Genomic DNA, 23020 nt, shown 5'->3' with positions numbered 1-23020 from the left:
CAGTTGACCCTTGAACAATGAGGGGGTTAAGAGTACCAACCTGTCTGCAAAGTGGAAAATCTACATATAACTTGACTCCCCAAAACTGTTGAGAAGAAGCCTTATTGAAAACATACAGTCGGGGCGCCTGGGTGGCGCAGTCGGTTAAGCGTCCGACTTCAGCCAGGTCACGATCTCGCGGTCCGTGAGTTCGAGCCCCGTGTCAGGCTCTGGGCTGATGGCTCAGAGCCTGGAGCCTGCTTCAGATTCTGTGTCTCCCTCTCTCTCTGCCCCTCCCCTGTTCATGCTCTGTCTCTCTCTGTCCCCCCAAAAATAAATAAAACGTTGAAAAAAAAAATTAAAAAAAAAAAATATACAGTCAATTAACATATATTTTTGTGTGTTTTATGTATTATACACTGTATTCCTACAATAAAGCTAAAGAAAAAAAAATCTTATTTAAGAAATTAGAAAATACATTTACAGTACTGTATCGGGGAAAAAAGTCTATATACGTGGACCTGCACATTTGAAACCTGTGTTTAAGGGTCAACTGTATACATCCTTCAGGGAAAGAGTATAAACTGTGGCTGTTTTTCTCTGTTCCCTCTACACTGCGCCCCGGGTGGATAGCCAGTCATAAACTGTTGGCTTACCATCCCATTGAACCCATAAGCACAAGCCCTGCTGGCTACCAGAGCCAGGCTGTTGAGTACTGTGTCCTTTGGGCGACAGCCAAAATAGCTGGGGTGTCATACATATACATAGGTGCTTTCACGGAGACACTGGTGACCTGGAGCATGGCAGAGGGGTAGTGCATGCGAACATGGTGCCCGCTGGCCTCCCAAGTCTGTGCAGAGGAGAGACCCTTAGGCCACGGTTTTTGGAGATCAACACATCGGCGTCTTTCATGGAAAGACTGGGCTTTTCAGTGTGCTACCTCTATACTGTACCATGGTGTGATAGCCGATTCAGAACGGTTTCTTTGTTGCGGTCCTGTGAGACCTGGAAACCTAAGCCCCTTGGCCACCAGAGCCAAGTTATCAAGGGATGTATCCCTTGGGCAGTCAGTGCAAAAGCCACTGTATCAGTTGGATGCATAAGCTCTTTCTGGGAGATAACTGCTGACCTGGAGCAAGGCAGAGAACATGAAGATGGTGACAGCCAGCCACCCCATTCTCTAGAGAGTATTTTTGTCAGCCCCTAGATGTGTGCTAAATTAGGTAACTGCCACTCAGGCTGATGCTGTCAGATAAGCAAATAAGCCTCTTACACAGAAAGACTGGAAGTCTGGGTACTTTTCAGTCGACTGCCTCTGCGCTAGGCCCTGGGTTGATAAACTCACATGCATGAGCCCTTGGACAACTATTTCTCAGTTTCTGTAGCCTTGTGGGTCTTGTGGAGCAAGCTCTTTGGCTTACAAAGCTAGATGTTGGGGAGTTCACCTCTCACATGCAGACCTTATAAGTTGGTGTGCCAGATACGGAGTTCAAACCTGTCACTCTTTAGAGGGAAGATCGGGTTCTCTCCTGATTGTGTGTTGCTGCACCAGTGATGGGGTTTATGGTGAATTGTGTCTCAGCCTCTTACGCATTTCCATGTGCGGTTTTTCTCATTCACCCAGTGTGTAGGAGTTGCTAAGTCAATTTCTGATTTTCTTTCAGAGGAAGTTGTTCAATAAGTGGCTGTGGGTTTGGTGTGTCTGTGGGAGAAGGTGAGTTCAGGGCCTCTGGTGTTGCCATCTTGAACTCAGTAATCGAGTTTGTAGATAATTATCAGAATCTTCCTATTTGGGGTATCTGAAACATGGTAAGTAGTATCCCCATTTGCTTTGGGGCATAGCCTTGTGCCCTTTTTCTGCCCTAACACTCAGCTGCTTTGTGATTCTAGAAAAATAACTGCATGCTACCTGAGGATGTGAAGAATTTTTACCTGATGACCAACGGCTTCCACATGACATGGAGTGTAAAGCTGGATGGTGAGACAACCTTCTTGCTATAGGGTAACATTTCCCTGGCTGAGAGATTGGGTATCTCGATAGTTTTCGGGAGTTCTCTGAAAGTGTGATGTCCAGAATCTAGGATTCTCTCCCAAAGCCAATACATATCATCGTTTCACCCACCACCCACTATGCCACAGTCTAGCTGGTACTTAACTGGAAACTCAATCTAGAGGCTTCCTTTTGGTACGAGCAGGTGAAAAACATTAATCACTACACAAAATTCTTGTACTACTTCAAACGTAAGGTCTCTGAAGGCTGCACCTCAGAGCAGTCTCCTCCAGAGTGAGGGAAGGAACAGCCACTGATGGTCCTAAGATGGGCAACTCCCTGGGGTACATGGGTGGCTCAGTCGGTTAAATGTCCAACTTTAAATCTCAGCTCAGGTAATGATCTCAGCACGTTACTTAAGATTCTCTCCCTCCTTCTTCCCTCTCAAAAAAAAAAAAAGATGAAATAAGAGGGGCAATTTCCTTCATTCCCAGATTGGCAATGATCTCAAGAGCTGTGTCCCTCACACCAGATCTTAAACTTCTCTCCACACCTCCCCAGCATAAGTTACCAACCACCTTACTTCTCTAGTTGTCATCCTAAGTATTAAATGTGTCTAGGACAGACATTCGTGTTGTAGATGTGGGAACTCATAACTTAGTAGTACAGATACTACGTACACATAAAAGGCGATGACGCACGTTAAGTGACAACTCCTGTCAAATTTCATAAGCCAGGAAACCCTGTTCTAGCCATTCCTTCCACAGACTTTCCTGGCCAGAAGAGGCCTTTATTGCCTCTGGACTCCAACCACCTCCCCATATCTACTTTCGTCCTCAGGAAGCATCCTGCACCTCCCCGTGCTGTCACTAAGAATGCAGAATTTTTATTGCACAGCGGATCTGCAGACCTGACTTCTGTCCTTCGTTTCCTCCACCTCCTGAGTTCCTTTTGGTGATTCTCAAAGTCGTCTCTCTCTCTTTCTCTCTCTCTCACCTGACCAGAGGCACTTTTTATAGCTTATTATTGAGCAGTTAACATGAACTTTTAGCTTTGAATTATTTCCTCCATTGGCCTGAAACCATTCTTGTCACCAGCATCAGAGCCCTTCTTTGTAGCATGGCCATGGCCTTTGCAGTCTGGAGTAAGAGAGAGAATGGACAGAGACTAGACCGACGGACAGATTTTCCCTTGCCCACATCATGAAGACAGACTAGCCCCTTCACAAGTGCCCTCGGACAAAAGTTTCATGAAGTTTTCATGAACAAGTCCCTGTTCATTATTCTAATATCTAATTTAATTCTCCTAATCCTAGTCGTTTTATGCGATCCCCAGTTCTGTCCCCATTTCCGTCCTTTCTTGGAGAGCTAAACTCAACAACAGAGAAGGCAGCAGAGGCAGCTTCTGAGGTTTACCTCTTGGTCTGTCCTGCTTGGAGTTTCCGTGGTCTGTATACCAGCTGTTTTACTGCCTTCAGTTTTTTCAGCAGTCAGATTTCTAGGTCTTCATGTGCCATCCAGTGTCTAGTATCCTATATGACGAGGATGCTGTATAATTGTTAAGGAAGCTATGTGTTTGCCTGTTTCTTATTTACAGCCTAATCCCAGAAGACTAGAATCCGGCAAGAATGCCACCAAGTTCTCTGCAATAAGTAGGGACAAATGACACATAGAGAGCTATCTTCCATTGTGGAAAGCTTAGAAGAAGAGAAGTATAACCCTTCATGCAAGGGAAAGAGAGCAAAAACCTTTTTAGGTCCTTTGCTCTTCAAACAGGGTCCCTAGCCCAGATGTCCGAGTTCTTTTTGAGCGTCCCCTTTGTAAATTCCTTTAATACTCTGTTCCAATGTGTGGAGTGGGGGGTCTCTTCACCCATGATTTGTTGCCCTTTTTTGTTGTTGTTGTTGCATGAAAGGTTGTTGCTCTGGGGCATATAGTCCACTGATCCTCTTCCTTTCCATCAGATTCCTCAGCCCTGGAATCAAACAACAGTTGGGCTTAAGTTACTCAAGCAGAAATCCTTATGATGATACGGTAACAAGGCTTTTTCTCTTTGCTAATGTTTCCCTAGAGCACACCATTCCACTGGGCAGTATGGTTATTAACAGCATCTCAAAACTGACTCAACTCAACCAGTCTTCTGTGTATTCACTCCCTAATGCACCAACTCTGGCAGACCTGGAGGATGATGCACTTGAAGGTACCTGAAGGAACCTCTGCTCTGAGTTAGAAATTAACGTGTTTGTTTCCTTCTATAATGTTGAAAACGGTAGGAAGACGCTGTGGCATTATAGTACTCTCCCCAAACCAAAACCTTTCCCCTGTGTGACTTCTTAGGACCATGGGAGTGAGGTAAGAAAACAGCCTGTATCAACAAAGGAAATTTTCATGAAGAAATGCCAGGGTTGAGATTTTTGTTTTGTTTCCAGCACTCGCTTCAGTGACTGGCACAGAGTTGGCACTTAATGTATGCCTAGTAAATGAATGAATGTTAAAGATCAACTTCACTCAACATTTCTGTGTCAGGAGCTTTCAGGGAACATGGAATCTAAATGCAGCTCCCTTCCTCCCCAGGCTCTTTGCCATTCCTGATTTAAATTGTTGCTAAAAGCTAGGAGCAACTGGGCATAAGTGAGAACTTTGTCAGAATCGATTTGGCTGCATGTATCAGAGACCCCTTACAACATCTAAACTAAATAGGAGTTTATTTTTTTCATAACAAGAAATCTGAACTAGGCTGGTGCAGCTGTTTGAGAAAGTCAATGATAAAGTCTCCCTCTGGCTTCTTCCACCCACCTTTGGATATGGCTTTCATCCTCATCATTGGGGAATGTGGGCTCTACTTCCTAGCTTCCAGTCTATGTTCCAGACAGGAAAAAAGTAAAAAGCAAAGCAACAACTAAAACTGTCTTTTGGCAGAATCTCTCCTGTTTTATCAAGAAAACAGTAGTTTTCTCAGGATCTCCTGAAGCCACTGGCTAGAAGAGAGTCAAAATGTTATCCATAGTTGCAAGGGAATCTGAGGAAGTGAGTATGTTTACCTGTTCAGCATTGTCTCCTCAAACAGAATTGGAGTTTAAGAAAGAGAGGGAGAATGAATATTGAGCAGGTAACTAGTGTCTCCAATGCCAAGGCCTTGGGTGCATTTAAGGCCATTCTCTCACTAGAAAACCGATGCAAGGCTTTCTGCAACAACTGCATTGGCAGTTGGACACTAGCATAGGCATCCCTAGGAGATCCCACGGGTGCACAGTTCCAGACTGTTTCAGTTTCTTAAACATTAAAACTTGAAATGACTTCTTGATCCATGCGTTGCAGTATGGATGTTGTGTTAGCAAGCATGAGAACATTAATCTCATGGTACATCTCCATCAGATGGACCAAGTGCATTGTCCATAAACAGTGATATTTTGAGAGTAATCTTTTTTTCTGAACAGTTGGTCTCAACAATGGGGTTAAAATATTCAATAAACCATGTTGTTAGCAGATGTACTGTCATCCAAGCTTTGTTGTTCTGTTTTTAGAGCAAGGCAGAGATGATTTAGCATAATTCTTAAGGGCCCTAGGATTTTCAGAATGGTCAGTGAGCATTGGCTTCCACCAAGTCACCAGCTACAGTAGTCCTTTCAAAGAGAGTAAGCCTGTCCTTTGAGGCTTTGAAGGTCCTAGGTGGTGTCTTCTTCTAATAGAAGGATGTTTGGTCTACATTGAAAACCTGCTATTTAGCCAGCACCTTCATTAATTATCTTAGCTAGATCTTCTGGATAACTTGCTATTTTGCCTTGCACTTTTATGTTATAGAGACAGCTTCTTTCCTCAGACCTCATGAACTAACCTCTGCTAGCTTCAGACTTTTCTTCTGCAGGTTCCTCACCTGTCAGCCATAGAATTAAAGAGAGTTAACGTCTTGATCTGGATTAGACTTTGCCTTAAGAGAATGTGATGGCTGGTTTGATCTTCTATCTAGATCACTAAAACTTTCTCCGTATCAGCAATAAGCTGTTTTACTTCCTTATCATTCAGGTGTTCACCAGAGTAGCACTTTTAATTTCCTTCGCACTTATGACTGGGCTGTTTGGCACAAGAAGCCTAGCATTCGGCCTGTCTTGGCTTTCAACATGCCTTCAGTGCAAAGCTTAATCATTTCTAGCATTTGATTTAAAGTGAGAGTCATGCGACTCTTCCTTTCACTTGAACCTTCAAAGGCCATTCACTGTAGGGTTACTGATTGGTCTAATTTCATTATTGTTGTGTCTCACAGAACAGAGAAGCCTGAGGAGAGGAAGAGAGATGGGGGAATAATAGCCAGTGGTACAGTCAGAACACATACGCTAATCGTTTGCTGCCTTCTGCAGGTGTGTTTCATAACAATTACAATAATAACATCAAAATCAGTGCAAACCTCACCAGCACTGTATCTCCCCATCCCTGCATTTTGCAGGGCCTCTGTCTCTGCAGCAGCGACTATGACAGCAGCTGTAGCAGGCCCTGCAGAAGGCCGAGGGGTGCCTTGTTAAGGCTGAGTGCCCCGCCCATGCACACTTGGCAGAGAAGCAGTGGCAGCAGGTCTCATTTTGCAAGCAGACTGGTGCATACCTTGTTAAAACACACCTCTACCCTGGCTGGAGACCAAACACTGCCCACAGTAGGCCAAGAGAGCTTCTGCAGATGACTGCACTGAAGGAAAAGGTACCTAGGACACAACAGGACACACACAACACATATAAGAAACATACCTGAAGCGCCAGGTCCTGGTGAACAGGGGACACTGTACTGTGGGGCACTGCAGGAATGCTTCTTCATAATGCCATTACTTTGAAGAGCAAGAGACATAGCTGACTTTCCTAACACACAGAAACAGATACAGAGTTAGACAAAATGAGACCGAGGAATATGTCCCCAGTGAAAGAGACCAAAGTGAAACAGATATAAGTAGTATGCCTAATAGAGAATTTAAAGTAATGGTCATAAAGATACTTACTGGACTTGAGAAAGGAGTGAAGAACATCAGTGAGACCCTTAACACAAAGATAAAAAAGAATCAGAGATGAAGAACACAGTGAAATTTAAAATGCACTTAATGGAATGAATAGACTAGAGGAAGCAAAGGAATTAATGACCTGGAAGACAGAGTAAAGGAAAGCCATCAGGCTAAACAATGATATAAAAAAGAATTATGCAAAGTGAGAATAGACTTAGGGAACTCAGTGACTCCATCAAGTTGTAAGAACATTCATGTTATACAGATCCAACAAGAAGGAGAGAGAGAAAAGGGAGCAGAAAATTTATTTGAAGAAATTGTAGCTGAAAACTTCCCTTGTCTAGGGAAGGAAACAGATATTCAGATCCAGGAAGCACAGACATCTCCCCCAGAAATCAACCCAAGGAGATCCACACCAAGACACATAGTAATTAAAATGGCAAAAGTAGTTATAAAGAAAAAACAATTTTTTGAGAGAGAGAGAGAGCATGAGCAGGAAAGGGGCAGAGAAGGAAAGAGAAAAAATCTTAAGCAGGCTTCCCGCCCAGCATGGAGCCCAACGTGGGGCTCAGTCTCATGACCGTGAGATCATGACCTGACCAAAATCAAGAGTCGTTCGCTTATCCATCTGAGCCACCTAGCCATCCCGATAAAGAAAATATTTTAAAAGCAGCAAGAGAAAAGGAAACAGTTCCATATAAGAAAAACCGCACAATGCTATATGCAGATTATTCAGCAGAAACTTTGCAGACCAGTATGGAGTGGCATCGTATATTCAAAGTGCTGAGGGGCGCCTGGGTGGCGCAGTCGGTTAAGCGTCCGACTTCAGCCAGGTCACCATCTCGCGGTCCGTGAGTTCGAGCCCCGCGTCGGGCTCTGGGCTGATGGCTCAGAGCCTGGAGCCTGTTTCCGATTCTGTGTCTCCCTCTCTCTCTGCCCCTCCCCCGTTCATGCTCTGTCTCTCTCTGTCCCAAAAATAAATAAATGTTGAAAAAAAAAAAAAAATTCAAAGTGCTGAAAGGATAAAATGTGCAGCCAAGAATACTCTCACCAGCAAGGCTATCATTCAGAATAGAAGGAGAGAAAAAGACTTTCTCATATAGACAAAAACAAAAGGCGTTCGTGACCATTAAACCAGCCCTACAAGAAATATTAAAGGACACTCTTTGGGAAGGAAAGAATAAGTAAAAAATATGAGAAGTAAAAACACAATAGCAATAAAAGTAACATACCCATAAAAATCAGTCAAGGATTCACAGAATAAAACAATGTAAAATATGACCCCATATACCTAGAATGTGCGGGGAGGAAGGAGTAAGAATGGGTTCAGACTTTAAAAGTCACTGATCAAAGATCATCATAACAAATATAATAATACAAAAGATTGAAATATCGCACAAATTACCAAAATGTAACACAGACACAAAGTGAACAAATGCTGTTTGAAAAATGATAACAGTAGACTTGCTCAACAGGTTGCCACAAACGTTCAAAGCACAACAAAGCAATTTATGCCTGTACTAGAGGAATTCAGGAGCAAAAACTGGGAAGAGCCTGCCACTCAAGAGATGTATGTAGTTCTCAAGAGAGGAAAGGTCACATCTCCTTCTTATGTGTGCTAGGGCTTTTGAACCCCTGAAGGCAAAGAAGTTGTTAAATAAGTAGACTGAGTCTTCCCCGCCTTTGAAGTTGGAAGAATAGAGGTGAACTGGATACCAGAGAGGATCTCAAGAGCCCTCAGCAAAGGACACAGCTAGGGAGAGAGACCACATTGTCCTACATACCCATAGAGTTAGGGTATGTCCTACATACCCAGTTGGCGTTGGGGCACCTTCTAGGTTCACGCCTTTTAGGATAGTCCAGCAGTTAGAGCCAAGTCTTATTTAAAACAAACAAAATTAATGTTTATTACTTTTGAGACAGAGCTGGAGAACATGTGGGGGAGGGGCAGAGAGAAGGAGACAGAGGATCCCAAATGGGCTTCATGTTGAGAGCAGAATGTGGGGCTTGAACTCATGAGCCATGAGATCATGACCTGAGCCAAAGTCAGATGCTTAACTGACTGAGCTACCAGGCTCCCCTAGACCTAAGTCTAATTGGAGGAGTGCCTGGGTGGCTCAGTCAGTTAAAATCCAACTTGTGATTTCAGCTCAGATCATGATCTCATGACCATGAGCTCGAGCCCCACATCAGGCTCTGTGCTGAGCTGTGGAGATTTCTTAAGATTCTTTCTCTCCCTCTTCTCCCTTGCTTGTGCTCACTCATGTGTGCGTTCTCTCACTCACTCTCATAAATAAATAAATACATACATACATACATACATACATACATACATACTTACAATGAGGTAAGATTAGAAAAACAAAAAACCTAATTGGAAAAATACTGACTCTTTTCAGGGTACTTAGTATTCAGAAAGAGGCCAGTCAGAAAGAAAGATATATCGGGAAACACAACCAGAGAAATAAAACTGCTAGAGGATACAGATGAAAACCTAAGTAAAAACAAGAATCAGAATAAAGACATTAAGACAGCACAAAGGATTCCTATAGAAGAACAGTAAAGATTCTCAAACAATTGATGAATTGAAGAATATAAACATTATTGAGAGTTGAGTTAATAGCATGATAAACCGAGTGCAAGATGTATTTAAAAGGGGAAAATTGGGGCGCCTGGGTGGTGCAGTCGGTTAAGCATCCAACTTCAGCCAGGTCACGATCTCGCGGTCCGTGAGTTCGAGCGCCGCGTCGGGCTCTGGGCTGACAGCTCAGAGCCTGGAGCCTGTTTCCGATTCTGTGTCTCCCTCTCTCTCTGCCCCTCCCCCGTTCATGCTCTGTCTCTCTCTGTCCCAAAAATAAATAAACGTTGAAAAAAAAGGGGGGGGGGGGAAATTATGAAGAAAACGGTGGAAAGGTGAGAGAAGTAGAAAATAGCTCCAGAAGACCTTCCATTGGTATTACAGATGCTCAAGAAAGAGAAAAACACTATATAGAAAGCCAGTAAACACTGATACAAGAAAATTTCTCTGCAGATTGAAAGGGCTGTCTGAGAGTGAAATTGAATTCATGAGAAAAGAGACACCTAGGCGTTACATAATATGGGAAAGAATTATAGGCTTCTAGGCAAAAAATTTAAGGTACTTATGAAGAAATAATAATCAGGGGCGCCTGGGTGGCGCAGTCGGTTAAGCGTCCGACTTCATCCAGGTCACGATCTCGCGGTCCGTGAGTTCGAGCCCCGCGTCGGGCTCTGGGCTGATGGCTCAGAGCCTGGAGCCTGTTTCTGATTCTGTGTCTCCCTCTCTCTCTGCCCCTCGCCCGTTCATGCTCTGTCTCTCTCTGTCCTAAAAATGGATAAACGTTGAAAAAAAAAAAATTAAAAAAAAAAAAAAGAAATAATAATCAGATTGACATCAGACTTCTTGCAGCAGTGGAAAGTAGAGAGCATATACTGGTTACAGAGAGACAAGGAGTAAAAATCAAAAGGCCCACATATATAGACCAAACATGTAAGGATGTGTAAAACTTCAGGGACATCAGTACTCTAACCAAAAGACAAATGCAACTGAATGGAGGTCCCAAGATATGGATATAAAAAGGGAAGGAAACAAGGGATCAGCAAACCTCCTCTGAAAGAGGTGTCTAGGAATCTTAATGTCTAGGAATGTGTTCCATAGCTCTTACGTAAGAACTCTTGGAAAAGGGGACAGACGCAGTGCAAGGAATATTGTAAAACCTATAGTTGATATTTGAGCAATGCAGAGGCTTAGGGGCCGTGACCCTCCATATAGTCAAAACTCCCCTTATAACTTTTGACTCCCCCAAAACTTAATTACTAATAGCCTACTGTTGACTGGAAGCCTTACCAATAACAATCAATAAATACATGTTTTGTATGTTATTTGTAAATGTACTCCTATAATAAATTAAGCTAGAGAAGAGTAAATATTAAGGAAATCACAAGGAAGAGAAAATACATTTATAGTACTGTAAAAAATCCATGTATAGGTGGACGCATGAAGTTCAGATCGTTTTCAAGGGTCAACTGTGTACTGTCTCAGCTAAACCTAAAAGAAAGGAAAGAGGGAAGATGTAACAGTGTTATGGGTTAAATTATGCCCCCCCAAATTCATACTGAATTCCTAACTCCTAGTTCAGAACGTGACATTGTTTGGAAATAGGGTTATTACAGATCTAAGTAGTTAAGATGAGGTTGTGTGGGAGTAGGGTGGACCCCAATTCAATATGACTGGTGTCCTTGAAGACATAGGAAGAATGCCATTTGAAGATGAAGGCAGAGTTGGGGTAGTATTTCCACACACTAAGGAAAGCTAAATTGCCAGTAAACTACCATAAGCTAGGGGAGAAACATGGAACAGATTCTTCCCCCATAGCCATCAAAAGGAACCAACTCTGCCAACACCTTGATCTTGAACTTGTGGCCTTCAGAATTGTGAGACTACAAATATCTGTTGTTTAAGCCATTCACTTTGGTACTTAGTTACAGCAGCCCTAGCAATTAATATAGAGAATGTTCCTGGGGTCCCTACTAGTAGAAAATGTAGGACAAAGGAGGAAAAGAAGCAGAAAGTAGATGGTATCCTCCTACTATAGGGAAGAAATAGTACACCTTGCTGGGGAAAACAAGAGTGTCTTGATGTTTGAATTTTCTATTTTTGTATAATAGATTATTATCTAACAGTTTCATGAATCAAGAATTCATAAGAGAACACATAAGTAGAGTTCTGTACTTAGGGTCTTACTTACCAGGCTAAAATCAAGGTGTCAGCTGGTGCTGTGATCTCATTTATGGCACAGTGACCTCTTCCAAGCCCACTAGTGGTTGGCCATACTCAGTTTCTTACAGCTGTGGGACTCAGGTCCCTGTTTGTTGCTGGCTGTTAGCCAGGGATCACTCTCAACTCTGTTAGGCTGCCCTCAGATTATAGCCACATGACCCTCTCAAAACATGGCAGTTTACTTCTCAGCTAGCAGGAAAATGTCTCTCCAGTCTGCTACAACAGTCTCCTATCTTGTAACATAATCAAGGGAACGGCTACAACATAGTCACAGGTCCTGACTATACTCAAGGGCAGGAGGTCATGAAAGGTCTGTATATTAAGGAGCAGGAATCCTGGGAGCCATCTTGGAATTCTGCATACCACACTTGATTAGGGGAGATAATGGTCTATTTTCAAATAAGGGTAGAGTCCTATGAATCTAATAATACAAACAAGTGAAAATAAGGAAAGTAACTAATATAGAAATAAAAATGTGTAGTAATATCACCAACCTAATAATATTGAATCACATGAGTAAAAATGAGGGAAAAGAAGAAACATAAATTAGGAAACAAAACATTAAGAGAAATAAAAGAAGACAGATCAATCAGGATATTAAATGTTCTGGGATTAAGTTTCCCTTTTTTTTTTTTAATGTTCATTTATTTATTTTTGAGCAAGAGAGAGCACAAGTGGGGGTGAGGAGGGGGGCAGAGAGAGATTGGGAGACACAGAATCTGAAACAGGCTCCAGGCTCTGAGATGTCAGCACAGAGCCCGACACAGGGCTTAAACTCACAAACTGTGAGATCATGACCTGAGCCAAAGTCAGATACTTAACCAACTGAGCCACCCAGGTGCCCCTAAATTTCTCTTTTGAAAACCAAAGACTGTCAATATAAAAAGCAAAGCTCATCTATGTTATTTTTAGGAGCAGAGCTAAACTGATGAAAAGACTTCCTTTTCTGGTAATGGCAGACAGGTAATTCACGAGAGCCTTCCTGCTAAAGACAACTGAGAAGTCAGACCAAAATACAAAAACCATCTTCCTAAAATGTTTACCAGAGAGCTAACAAGATGATGAGGTAATATCAGATCAACATCCAGAAGACAGAAATCCAGGGAAGAGATGCAGCATTTGGAGTTGCTTTTGCCTGGGGTACATTGCCCTTTTCAAACAGGCGCTGAGGATGCTGGAAAGCTGTGAATTGGACTCGTTTTGAAGCCAGGGGAATAAAACAGAGTCCAAGACTTAGAAAAGTTGGCACCCATAAAAACTACCCTGCTTTTCAGGTTGGCACCATGAGGAGCAGTACCAGAGGAGACTGAATGAACCGAAAGTAACCATTTTTCACATGGACTGAAGCTCACGTGTAAGTCCTATGTGTGTCCCAGAACATGTTAAATCCCAAAACTAGACTAAATTGATTCCAGATTACTAAGCTTCTCAGGGGCCTAGCAGAAACAAACAAATTCACTCTAGAGAAATGTTCTACAATGGATTGTCTTAATGGTTGCATAACTGTAAATATACTAAAAAACCATTGAATTGTATAGTTTAAATGAGTAAGTGGTATGGTACGTGAATTATATCTCAGTAAAGCTCTTACATAAAAAGAAAATTCTACCCTAGAGGAAGATAACATTACCTTAGACCTCAAACTGTTTTATAAATAATTTTTCAAAAAATAATTACTTTAAAAAATACACACATGAAGAAACAACGCCATGAACAAGAACCAGCACAAATAACAGGTAACAAAAAAGAGATCCACTGGTACTCCCAAGAGTGAAATTATTGGGCACAACAATATGCTAATGTACACACGAAGATAAAACCGAACTAAAATTTCGGTGAGGAACTGAAAATAGGTGACACTGTTTATTTGGTAAAAAAGGAAGCAAGACTCAAATATTGACCTTTTGGTAATGGCCGAGTACATTTTACCATACCAAGACTACTCTGCGAAAGCTTTTTCTTTTTTTTTTCTTTAACATTTGTTTAATTTTGAGAGAGAGAGAGAGACAGAACACAAATGGGGGAGGGGCAGAGAGAGAAGGATACACAGAATCCAAAGCAGGCTCCAGGCTCTGAGCTGTCAGCATGGAGCCCAATGTGGGTCTTGAACTCAAGAACCAGGAGATCATGACCTGAGCCAAAGCCAGACGTTCAACCAGCTGAGCCACCCAGGTGCCCCTCTTTAAAAAAAACACACACACACACACACACACACACACACACAAGCGGGAGTGGACAGAAGGCAAGGGGGACAGAAGATCCAAAGCAGGCTCTGCGCTGACAGTTCTGGTGCCGACAGCAGTGAGCCTGATGCAGGGCTCGAATTCATGAACCAGGAGATCATGACCTGAGCCAAAGTCAGACGCTCAGCCGCCCATGAGGCGCCCCTCCTCTGGGAAAGCTTTAAAAACTGGAGTGGCATCTATAAATGGCAGAAGGGAACCACACTGAGTGAGTTTCGTATTTTTATTACTTTTCTCCAGAGGACAGACCCTGATCATCATCAGTCAGGGCTACTGAAACTTGGTGGGACCCTACAATCTGGACTTTAGATTTCACCCAAGGTGGAGTAACAGACCTGATTTATCCTCCAACCTGGAGATACGTAGATATATAAAAATGGATTTCAAGACACTGACCATCAGGCAGTGGAGGACAATGAGCCTGAAAGATGGAAATAAAGAAAGGGAACCTCAGCTTATTACTTCAAGAGAGTTTTCCAGCCTACAGCATAGAGAGGGGAAGCCAGGCAGAACTTGTTGTACTCCGTGAATTGATCAAAAAGAGTATGAAAGTATAACCTCTAGGAGAGAGGAAAGCCATGTTTAAAATTTTTTTAGTTTTGGCACAAAAACAGACACTCAGATCAATGGGACATAATAGAGAACCCAGAAATGGACCCACAAACACATGGCCAACCAATCTTTGACAAAGCAGGAAAGAATATCCAATGGAATAAAGATAGTCTCTTCAGCAAGTGATGCTGGGAAAACTGGACAGCAACATGCAGAAAAATGAACCTGGATCACTTTCTTACCCCATACACAAAAATAAACTCAAAGTGGATGAAAGACCTAAATGTAAGACAGGAAGCCATCAAAATCCTCGAAGAGAAAGCAGGCAAAAACCTCTTTGACCTTGGCCACAGCAACTTCTTACTCAACACATCTCCGGAGACAAGGGAAACAAAAGCAAAAATGAACTATTGGGACCTCATCAAAATAAAAACTTCTGCACAGTGAAGGAAACAATCAGCAAAACCAAAAGGCAACTGATGGAATGGGAGAAGGTATTTGCAAACGACATATCAGATAAAGGGTTAGTATCCAAAATCTGTAAAGAACTTACCAAACTCAACACCCAAAAACAAATAATCCAGTGAAGAAATGGGCAAAAGACATGAATAGGTACTTCTCCAAAGAAGATATCCAGATGGCCAACCAACACATGAAAAAATGATCAAATCACTGTCAGCATCAGGGAAATACAAATCAAAACCACAGTGAGATCAAAACATCAAACACAAATCAAAACCTCACACCTGTCAGAATGGCTAACATTAATAACTCAGGCAACAACAGATGTTGGCGAGGATGTGGAGAAAGAGGATCTCTTTCACACTGCTGGTGGGAATGCAAACTGGTGCAGCCACTCTGGAAAACAGTATGGAGGTTCCTCAAAAAATTAAAAATAGAACTAAAAATAGAACTACAGCAATTGCACTAGTAGGTATTTAATCAAGGGATACAGGTATGCTGTTTCAAAGGGACACATGCACCCTAATGTTTATAGCAGCACTATCAACAATAGCCAAAGTATGGAAAGAGCCCGATGTCCATCGATGGATGAATAAAGAAGATGTGGCATATATATAGAATGGAGTATTACTTGGCAATCAAAAAGAATGAAATCTTGCCATTTGCAATTACAAGGATGGAACTAGAGGATATTATGCTAAGCAAAATTAGAGAAAGACAAATATCATATGACTTCACCCATGTGAGGACTTTAAGATACAAAACAGATGAACATAAGGGAAGGGAAAGAAAATATAAAAACAGGGAGGGGGACAAAACATAAGAGACTCATAAATATGGAGAACAGAGGGTTACTGGAGGGGTTGTGGGACGGGGAATGGACTAAATGGGTAAGGGGCATTAAGGAATCTGCTCCTGAAATTATTGTTGCACTATATGCCAACTAACTTGGATGTAAATTTAAAAAAATTTTAAGAAATAATTTTTAATTCTTTAAAAATTTTTAATTATTTCTTAAAATTTTTTTAGTTAGAAATGTAAATAAACACATTTGTATAAAATTATATGTATGGCTATATGTATAAGTAAAAAAATAGTATTTCTAATTGAGCCAGACTTAGCACTAATTATAAAATAACATTAAATATTATAAACATGCATTTTAGACAGAGGAAAGGAGATTCTAATCAAAAGATCATAGTGGGGCGCCTGGGTAGTTTAATCAGTTAGCGTTCAACTCTTGATTTCAGCTCAGGTCATCTCACGGTTTGTGGGTTTGAGCCCTACGTCAGGCTCTTTGCTGACACCTCAGAGCCTGCTTGAGATTCTTTCTCTCTCCCTCTGCTCCTCCCTGCTCGCTCTCTTAATAAACTTCAAAAAAATTTTTAAAAATTCTCTCTCTCTGCCCCCTGTTCACATGCACTTGCTCTAAAATTAAAATTTTTTTTTAAAATGCTATAAATGAGGAGAAAGCAGTTATCTGGGGAAAAGAACAGTTGTGTCAACATCGGGCCAGATTACTTAGCCTTTATGTATTCCCATTCTCAGCAAGTTCAGGTTGTTTTCCTTGTGCCACCTTCCCCCAGATTGCGTGATACTGTCTTTTGGTGATAGAGAAGCCCAGACAGAAGGCTTGAACCATGGATACGATCCTGGGCATTTAGAGTATAGAATTCATTTGGCCCACATTGGAAACAGTCGTTAAGAATATGTCTGAGAGGAGCGTCTGGGTGGCTCAGTCGGTTAAACATCTGACTCTTGATTTCAGCTCAGGTCATGATCTCACTGGTTTGTGGGATCAAGCCCCATGTTGGGCCCTGCTCTGTGAACGCAGAGCCTGCTTGGGGTTCTCTCTCCCTGTCTCTCTGCCCCTCCCCTCCACATATGCACACCCACTTTCTCTTTTTCTCTAATATTTTTTTTAAAAGACTATGAGATAAGGTTTTTTCCGTTTTTTTTTTTTTTTTTCCTCACCCTAGCAAAACTGGACAAGTAAGTATGCATTTGAGTTGAGTATGTTTGAACATGACCATTAACTTCTGGATTTGCAGCCAGTGAGAACCAGCCAGAGAAGCCTCACTTTGATTCTCGAAGTGTGATATTTGAGCTGGATCCTTGCGATGGGAATGGGAAAGTTTGCCTTGTCTACAAAAGAGGGAAGCCAGGTAAGAATCAGCGACAAGCATGGGGCTGCCGTTGGGTGTGGCATGGATGACCCTGCTCTCCGGTCCTCACACAAAAGGCACACTCCTCTCTGGACTCATGAGATGCCACTGGGTCTCTTGGAGATGCCAAGACTGAGAAATCCCCTTTGGTCCTCCCTGAGCATCTCCTTCTAGGCCAATCACTAGAGTCTTTTTAAGCTGTCATCATTTGTGAGTTACTACAAAATAGTGGGAGTAGGATACTAAGCAAGTAAAAAGTAAAAGAAATGGTCATTCTGTTTATAGGCTCCTCTAGCAGGCTGACACATTAGGAAAGCATCCAGGAAAAGCATTATCCTTCTAGTGTACTTCTATACATAGGCAAGTTGACAGCACTAAAAACCTGAATTAGTAAACCTCAAGCTAAAGACCTCAGATGAGAAAGCCAGAGTAAAAGCCTCCAGCCTCTGTTGAAGCAGCTATTATCTGCCCCCCGCCCCCCAACAGCAGTTCAGGCCCTGGCTTAGGGACTGTAGACAAGGCTGAGCCCTCTTTTAGTAGCTCTCTGCCTGGTAGGGGTGAGAAGATACAGACGTCAGGATTTTGCCCCTGGAGAAAAGAGGGGCCATCTTTGCAAAGTAGCCTTCCATCTACATATTGGGTTATGGGAAGGTGTGGTACAAGAGGAGTTAAGGAAGCATCCAGGCAAAGACACACAGTAAAGTTACACCATGGGAAAGTGCAACTGATTTGGAAGGAGTGACAGATAACTTCAGTTCATTGGGCTGCCCGGTTCATCTTGTGGATGGGGAGGAGATGAAGCCAGAGGCCAGTTGTTCCCCTTCATGCAGAGCTTGGCAGGAGTTTGGACCTGACAGTGTGAAGTCAAGGTTGTTCAATAGAAGAATGGCAGAATTGAGATGCAAGTGTATGTGACCACAAGCAGTCTTGGAAAAGGAAGAGACTGGAGGGTTGGGGCCACTTAGGGAGACATTAAGTCCATTAGACAGGAGATGCACTAGATTAGAGGTCTGCAGTAGGAAGAGTGGAGTGTCAGAAGCAAATGAGGTGGGAGCTGGTGTGATAGTGCCTGCTTCAGTTCAGCCGGGACCTCTCGCAGCAGCACAGGTGGGATCCAGGACGGGTGCTGGTTGGGCTCCTCCGTAGTGGCTGCTCACAGCCCCTCAGATTCCTGATGGAGACCTCTTCAGAAGACCAGAGCCATTCAGAGTCTGCTTCCATCAGGAAAGCTGAGATCACAGTATGTCCCACTGGAGCAGGGGTGGCTGAATGGAGAGCCTGAGTGCACAGAAGGCCAGTGCCAAGCACACAGGGCAGTCGGCTGACTGATCAGGAATCTGTAAAAAACAATACCGATGAAATGCCTAACAGTGGCCACTGGAGCATAGGCCTGGGAGGTTGGGGGGAGGGAACTTTAATTTTACATCCTTGAAGTATTGGAATTTTTTTTTTTTTTTTGACGTTACAGATAAAAGGAGAAAAGTGTGGGGTGCCTGGGTGGCTCAGTCGGTTGGGCGTCCGACTACAGCTCAGGTCATGATCTTGCAGTCCGTGACTTCGAGCCCCACATGGGGCTCTGTGTTGACAGCTCGGAACCTAGAGCCTGCTTCGGATTCTGTGTCTCCCTCTCTCTCTGCCCCTCCCCTGCTCACGCTCTGTCTCTCTCTCAAAAATAAAAGATTTAAAAAAAAAAAAAAAAAGAAAAGTGTTACACCATGCATTCGTTTCTTTTGTCTGCTATTTCAGCATTGGCGCAAGACGCTGAGATTTGGTTCCTGGACAGAGCGTTATACTGGCATTTTCTCACAGATACCTTTACCGCTTACTATCGCCTGCTCATCACACACCTGGGCCTGCCACAGTGGCAGTACGCCTTCACCAGCTACGGCATTAGCCCACAGGCCAAGGTAAGGGAGGGACACCTATCATCTCAAACTGGACTATCCGAATCTACTGAGATGCTTACGTTGTAGATTCTCAGTTTCCCTGTCTGATTTCAGAAGACCCGGGATGGAGCCCAGGAACCTGCATCTTCATAATGCAAGGCAGATGATTCCAGTGTAGGTAGACAGCCTCACTTTATACTGAACTAAGTGGTTCCCAAACTTGACTGATCCTCAGGATCACCTGGGAGTTTACTTTCTAATTAAATTTTATTGAGGGCTTAGGTCAAGTTGTTTTGCATAGTATGTAGATACAGGAAAAGTGAAAAGTCAGTCTCTTACTCCCAGATTCTCCAGCCTCCCAGCCTTCCCCAGAGGCAGCCACTGTTCCCCTTTTCTTGTGCCTTTCACAGGACACTTTACTGCCTAGAAAGTATGCATGCATGCATACGATTTTTGGTTCCTTTTTTCTAAATCACAACTGCAATAATACACCTTTCACATCGTTCTGCAACCTTCTTTTCACTTAACATTCCATCTTGGAGCTCACTTCCTACAGTACATACAGAGCTGTCCTTTTTAGTGATATAGAATATTCCACTGTATGGATGTGCCTCGTTTATATTACACATCTGGGCAACACTTCAAACATACGATCACCAGGTAATGCTCGTATGCCGCCTGGTATGCCCGGAAGAACTTAGGCTGGGTGACAATAAATGAGGGATTCAGCTCCATGTATGTATTCATCTGGTGGGCCCCACTTTGCTCAAATGTCGCATAACAGCATCATCCAGTCAACCCTGTGACATCAATAAATGTGATGCTCTTTGCCCAGAGGGGGAAGATAGCACCAACAGGCACCTGCCTTCAGCCAAGGCCTGCTACTGGCCTCTGTTATGCACCTTCCGTGTGAGGAAGGCACTGCCCAGTCTACCTGATGGGCAGTGGCTGGTTTGAGGACAGAACAATTAGAAGAACACTGATGATCTGGGACCTAACATCCCACACTCAGGGCTCACTAGATCAGAAGGAAGGATGTTTACTTACATTCTTAGTCCTCGCGCTGCATTTATTGTAAAGGTTATGAGACCTCATGAAGCAATGTGTGTGCCATCACTTTCACTTAAAGGAAGTACTAACAGATTTTCAAGGCAGTTTTTCAGAAAGCCTTTTGCTCTCTTTGCCCCATCTCCCCAGCCCTCTGTCCCCTGGGTCCCCACTAAAAAGCATAAACAGTGGCATTTCTCCTTTGAATTGTGACCGCTTTCCCAATTCTGCCTTACAGCAATGGTTCAACATGTATAAACCCATCACCTACAACACAAACCTACTCGCAGAAGAGACCAACTCCTTCGTGAACAAGCTGGATCCCAGCAAAGTGTTCAAGAGCAAGAACAAGACCTTAAGCCCCAAAAAGAAAGGGCCTGTCCAGCCTGCAGGTGGCCAGAAAGGGCCCTCAGGTCCTCCTTCCACCTCTAAATCCTCTTTTAGTCCTGGAAACCCTGTCCGCAAATGAGCACCTCCACATCCCTGCCAGCCCCACAGCGATGATTTCCATGCACAGATGGCCCAAGCCTCCGATTCTGTGTGTAGCACCACAGGCCTCTTCGCCGTCTAAGTGAGCCAAATCCTAGTCCTTTTACTCCTGTTGGCATTAGCCAGGAGTTAAAGGGCATTCTCAGGTCTCCCCCAGAGTCCTTTCCTCACCCCCAGCCTCCAAAAGCTGTGGAGAGCTTCAGAACTTACTAAGTAGCTAAATAATCTGTTCAGGGCTTTCCCCTCTCCCCACCCCGACTCCTCTGCATCCCTCAGCCATGATTAGAGAAGGCCCCTGAGGAAATCGCTGGTTTTGACCCATGAGACATTAGAACTGTATTCTTCAGTTAGTAACCACTAGCCACATGTGGCTGTTTATATGAAAAATTCTGTTCCTCAATTGCATTAGCCATGTTGTGAGTATTCATGTGACTAGTAGATTCTGTATTAGACAACACAGAGATAATGGAACATTTCCATCATCACAGAAAGTTCTGTTGGGCAGCACTGCGTTAGAATATTTTCATGCTGCCCTTTCTTGGTTCATTTTTGTTAGAAAATGTGGATACCTTAATTTGATGGGTCATAATGGTCCATGAAAATTCTTGAAGATACAATTGTACATGTTCTTTTTATTTTTCATAAGTAATTCTCTGCTCTCTTTTCAGATTGCTATAAAGTTTGTCAACATTATCTTAATTTTTTTTTAAGAGGAAGTGATCTGCTGTACTTGAACCATTTAAAAACAAAAACTCCCAAGTATTGTCTACAGGACTCTTCATAAAGAATTTTGGTAAAACCACTGTTGACAAGAGCTTTCCACCTGCTCTGCCTTCTTACTGCTTCCAGCAATTCACGGAGTGGCAGAAAGGGACAAAGAGGGACCAAGCTGTCAAGGATGAGAGCTGAAGTCTTAGTCTTTTAGAAATATTTTTCTTCCAAAACTGATCAAACCAAAGGGAGAACCAATAACACCAGATAAGTGATTCCAGCCTGTGGCTGCTACTCCAGAACAAGTCAGGGTCAGAAGGGGATTGAGAAGTCCTGTCATCCTCTCCTGTGGCAAGCACCCTTCCTCTAGTGCTTGTTGAGTCCCCTGAGGTACTTTGAAGTCAGGCCTGGCCCCGTTCTGCTTTCCACAGGTGAGGCAGCAGAAGACCCAGGAGGGCAGCAGAGCCCTTCACATCATCAGGAGCCCTCTTAGGATATAGCAGAGGATGGGGGTTCTGGTGAGGAAAGGAGAGCATGAAGACTCAGGCAGCTAGCTGATGTGTAGGACCCAGCACAGAAGATGTCCAGAAATTAGGAAAATAGTACCATTAAAGGCATTGAAATGTTCTCCCTTTCTTCCATGGTCTCTCACATCTTGTTATGGTGGATTTTTATTTTCTACTTAATACTGTTCTAGGTAACGAAAAATTTAAATTCTAAATTACTAGCATTAACTTTATTCATCTTTGTATTATGCAGTTCCAGTTTTAAACTACAACTAGAAGGGCAGTGAACTCGTGTAGAATCACCAAAATTAGATAATTTGCATTTCATAGTTTATGTGCACATATTGTACGTATATGTATTTTGTCCTTACTAGAACACTGGAAACACTGCCAAAACAAAAAACCCAAAAAAAACCTATCTCAGTTACTCACTTCTTCGTATGTACACATTCTTACTCTTTCAGCTTACTAATGAGGAAGGACTGAAAGAACTATGGGCTGCCTTTTGTTTTCGTTTTTTCTGATCATATTCAGCATAAGTGGATGGCTAATGAAGTGAGTAAATGGCTAATGACATGAGTACAATAACTTTAAGAAAAAGTAACATGAGTAAAAAAGGATATGACAGGGTTCCATGGTCATTCATGCTGCTTAGAATGCTATTACCTTCTTTTTGCGTTCAAATCAAAGTCTGGTTTAAATAGTGTGGCCTCTTAGGGCTCTCAGGGCCCCAATTAGTTGTAGGAATAACTTGCTTATATTTACTTTGCATCTCCTCTCAACTCCTGCATCACGGGTCTGCTGGAATTTTGTGCATACAGACATCACGAAGGCTCTGAGTGGGTTGGTGAGGAACAGTGGGCACATACTGCATGAGACTTCACTTACAAAACACAAGTTCAGAAACAACATTAAGAACTTCAGACAACAGGAGAGCATTAAACCAAGGGTGTGGCCCATTGAGTGCAGGGATCTCTGTGCTGCTGCCCTGGTAAAGGAAGGCAGGAGCATTCCTGGGGAAAGACTTCAGACAACATGTAAGCTGAGTGTGCTACATGGGAGATAAAAACTCATCCATGAGATTTATGTTTTGAAACAAAAGCAATTAAAATGGCAGTAGGCTCTATAAATCAGTTGCCCAAGAAAAAGACACTATGCTGGAATCACAAAATGAGAATGAATGGCAGAATGCCATATAATGCATTGATGTAG

At 42.8% G+C, this 23020-nt stretch overlaps 1 protein-coding gene across 3 annotated transcripts in view; it reads left to right on the top strand.

The window, feature by feature from the left end:
* The window catches only part of TPGS2 (tubulin polyglutamylase complex subunit 2), a 69849-nt gene extending 47920 nt beyond the window's left edge, over positions 1–21929 (top strand). For 2 of the 3 annotated variants that reach the window (XM_025931445.2, XM_025931444.2), the window contains 5 exons: positions 1870–1957; positions 4040–4168; positions 17056–17169; positions 18916–19076; positions 20341–21929. In XM_025931445.2, coding sequence (XP_025787230.1) covers positions 1870–1957; positions 4040–4168; positions 17056–17169; positions 18916–19076; positions 20341–20571 — 723 coding nt within the window. In that variant the 3' untranslated portion in view covers positions 20572–21929. The remainder of the gene's footprint in view (positions 1–1869; positions 1958–4039; positions 4169–17055; positions 17170–18915; positions 19077–20340) is intronic. The other variant, XM_025931443.2, reaches the window with a different exon arrangement.
* Positions 21930–23020: the final 1091 nt, after the last annotated feature.

Source organism: Puma concolor, chromosome D3 (genome assembly GCF_028749965.1).
Source record: "Puma concolor isolate L17-30 chromosome D3, mPumCon1.1.hap2, whole genome shotgun sequence".
NCBI lineage: Eukaryota > Metazoa > Chordata > Mammalia > Carnivora > Felidae > Puma > Puma concolor.
This window is presented reverse-complemented; position numbering and strand designations above follow the sequence as displayed.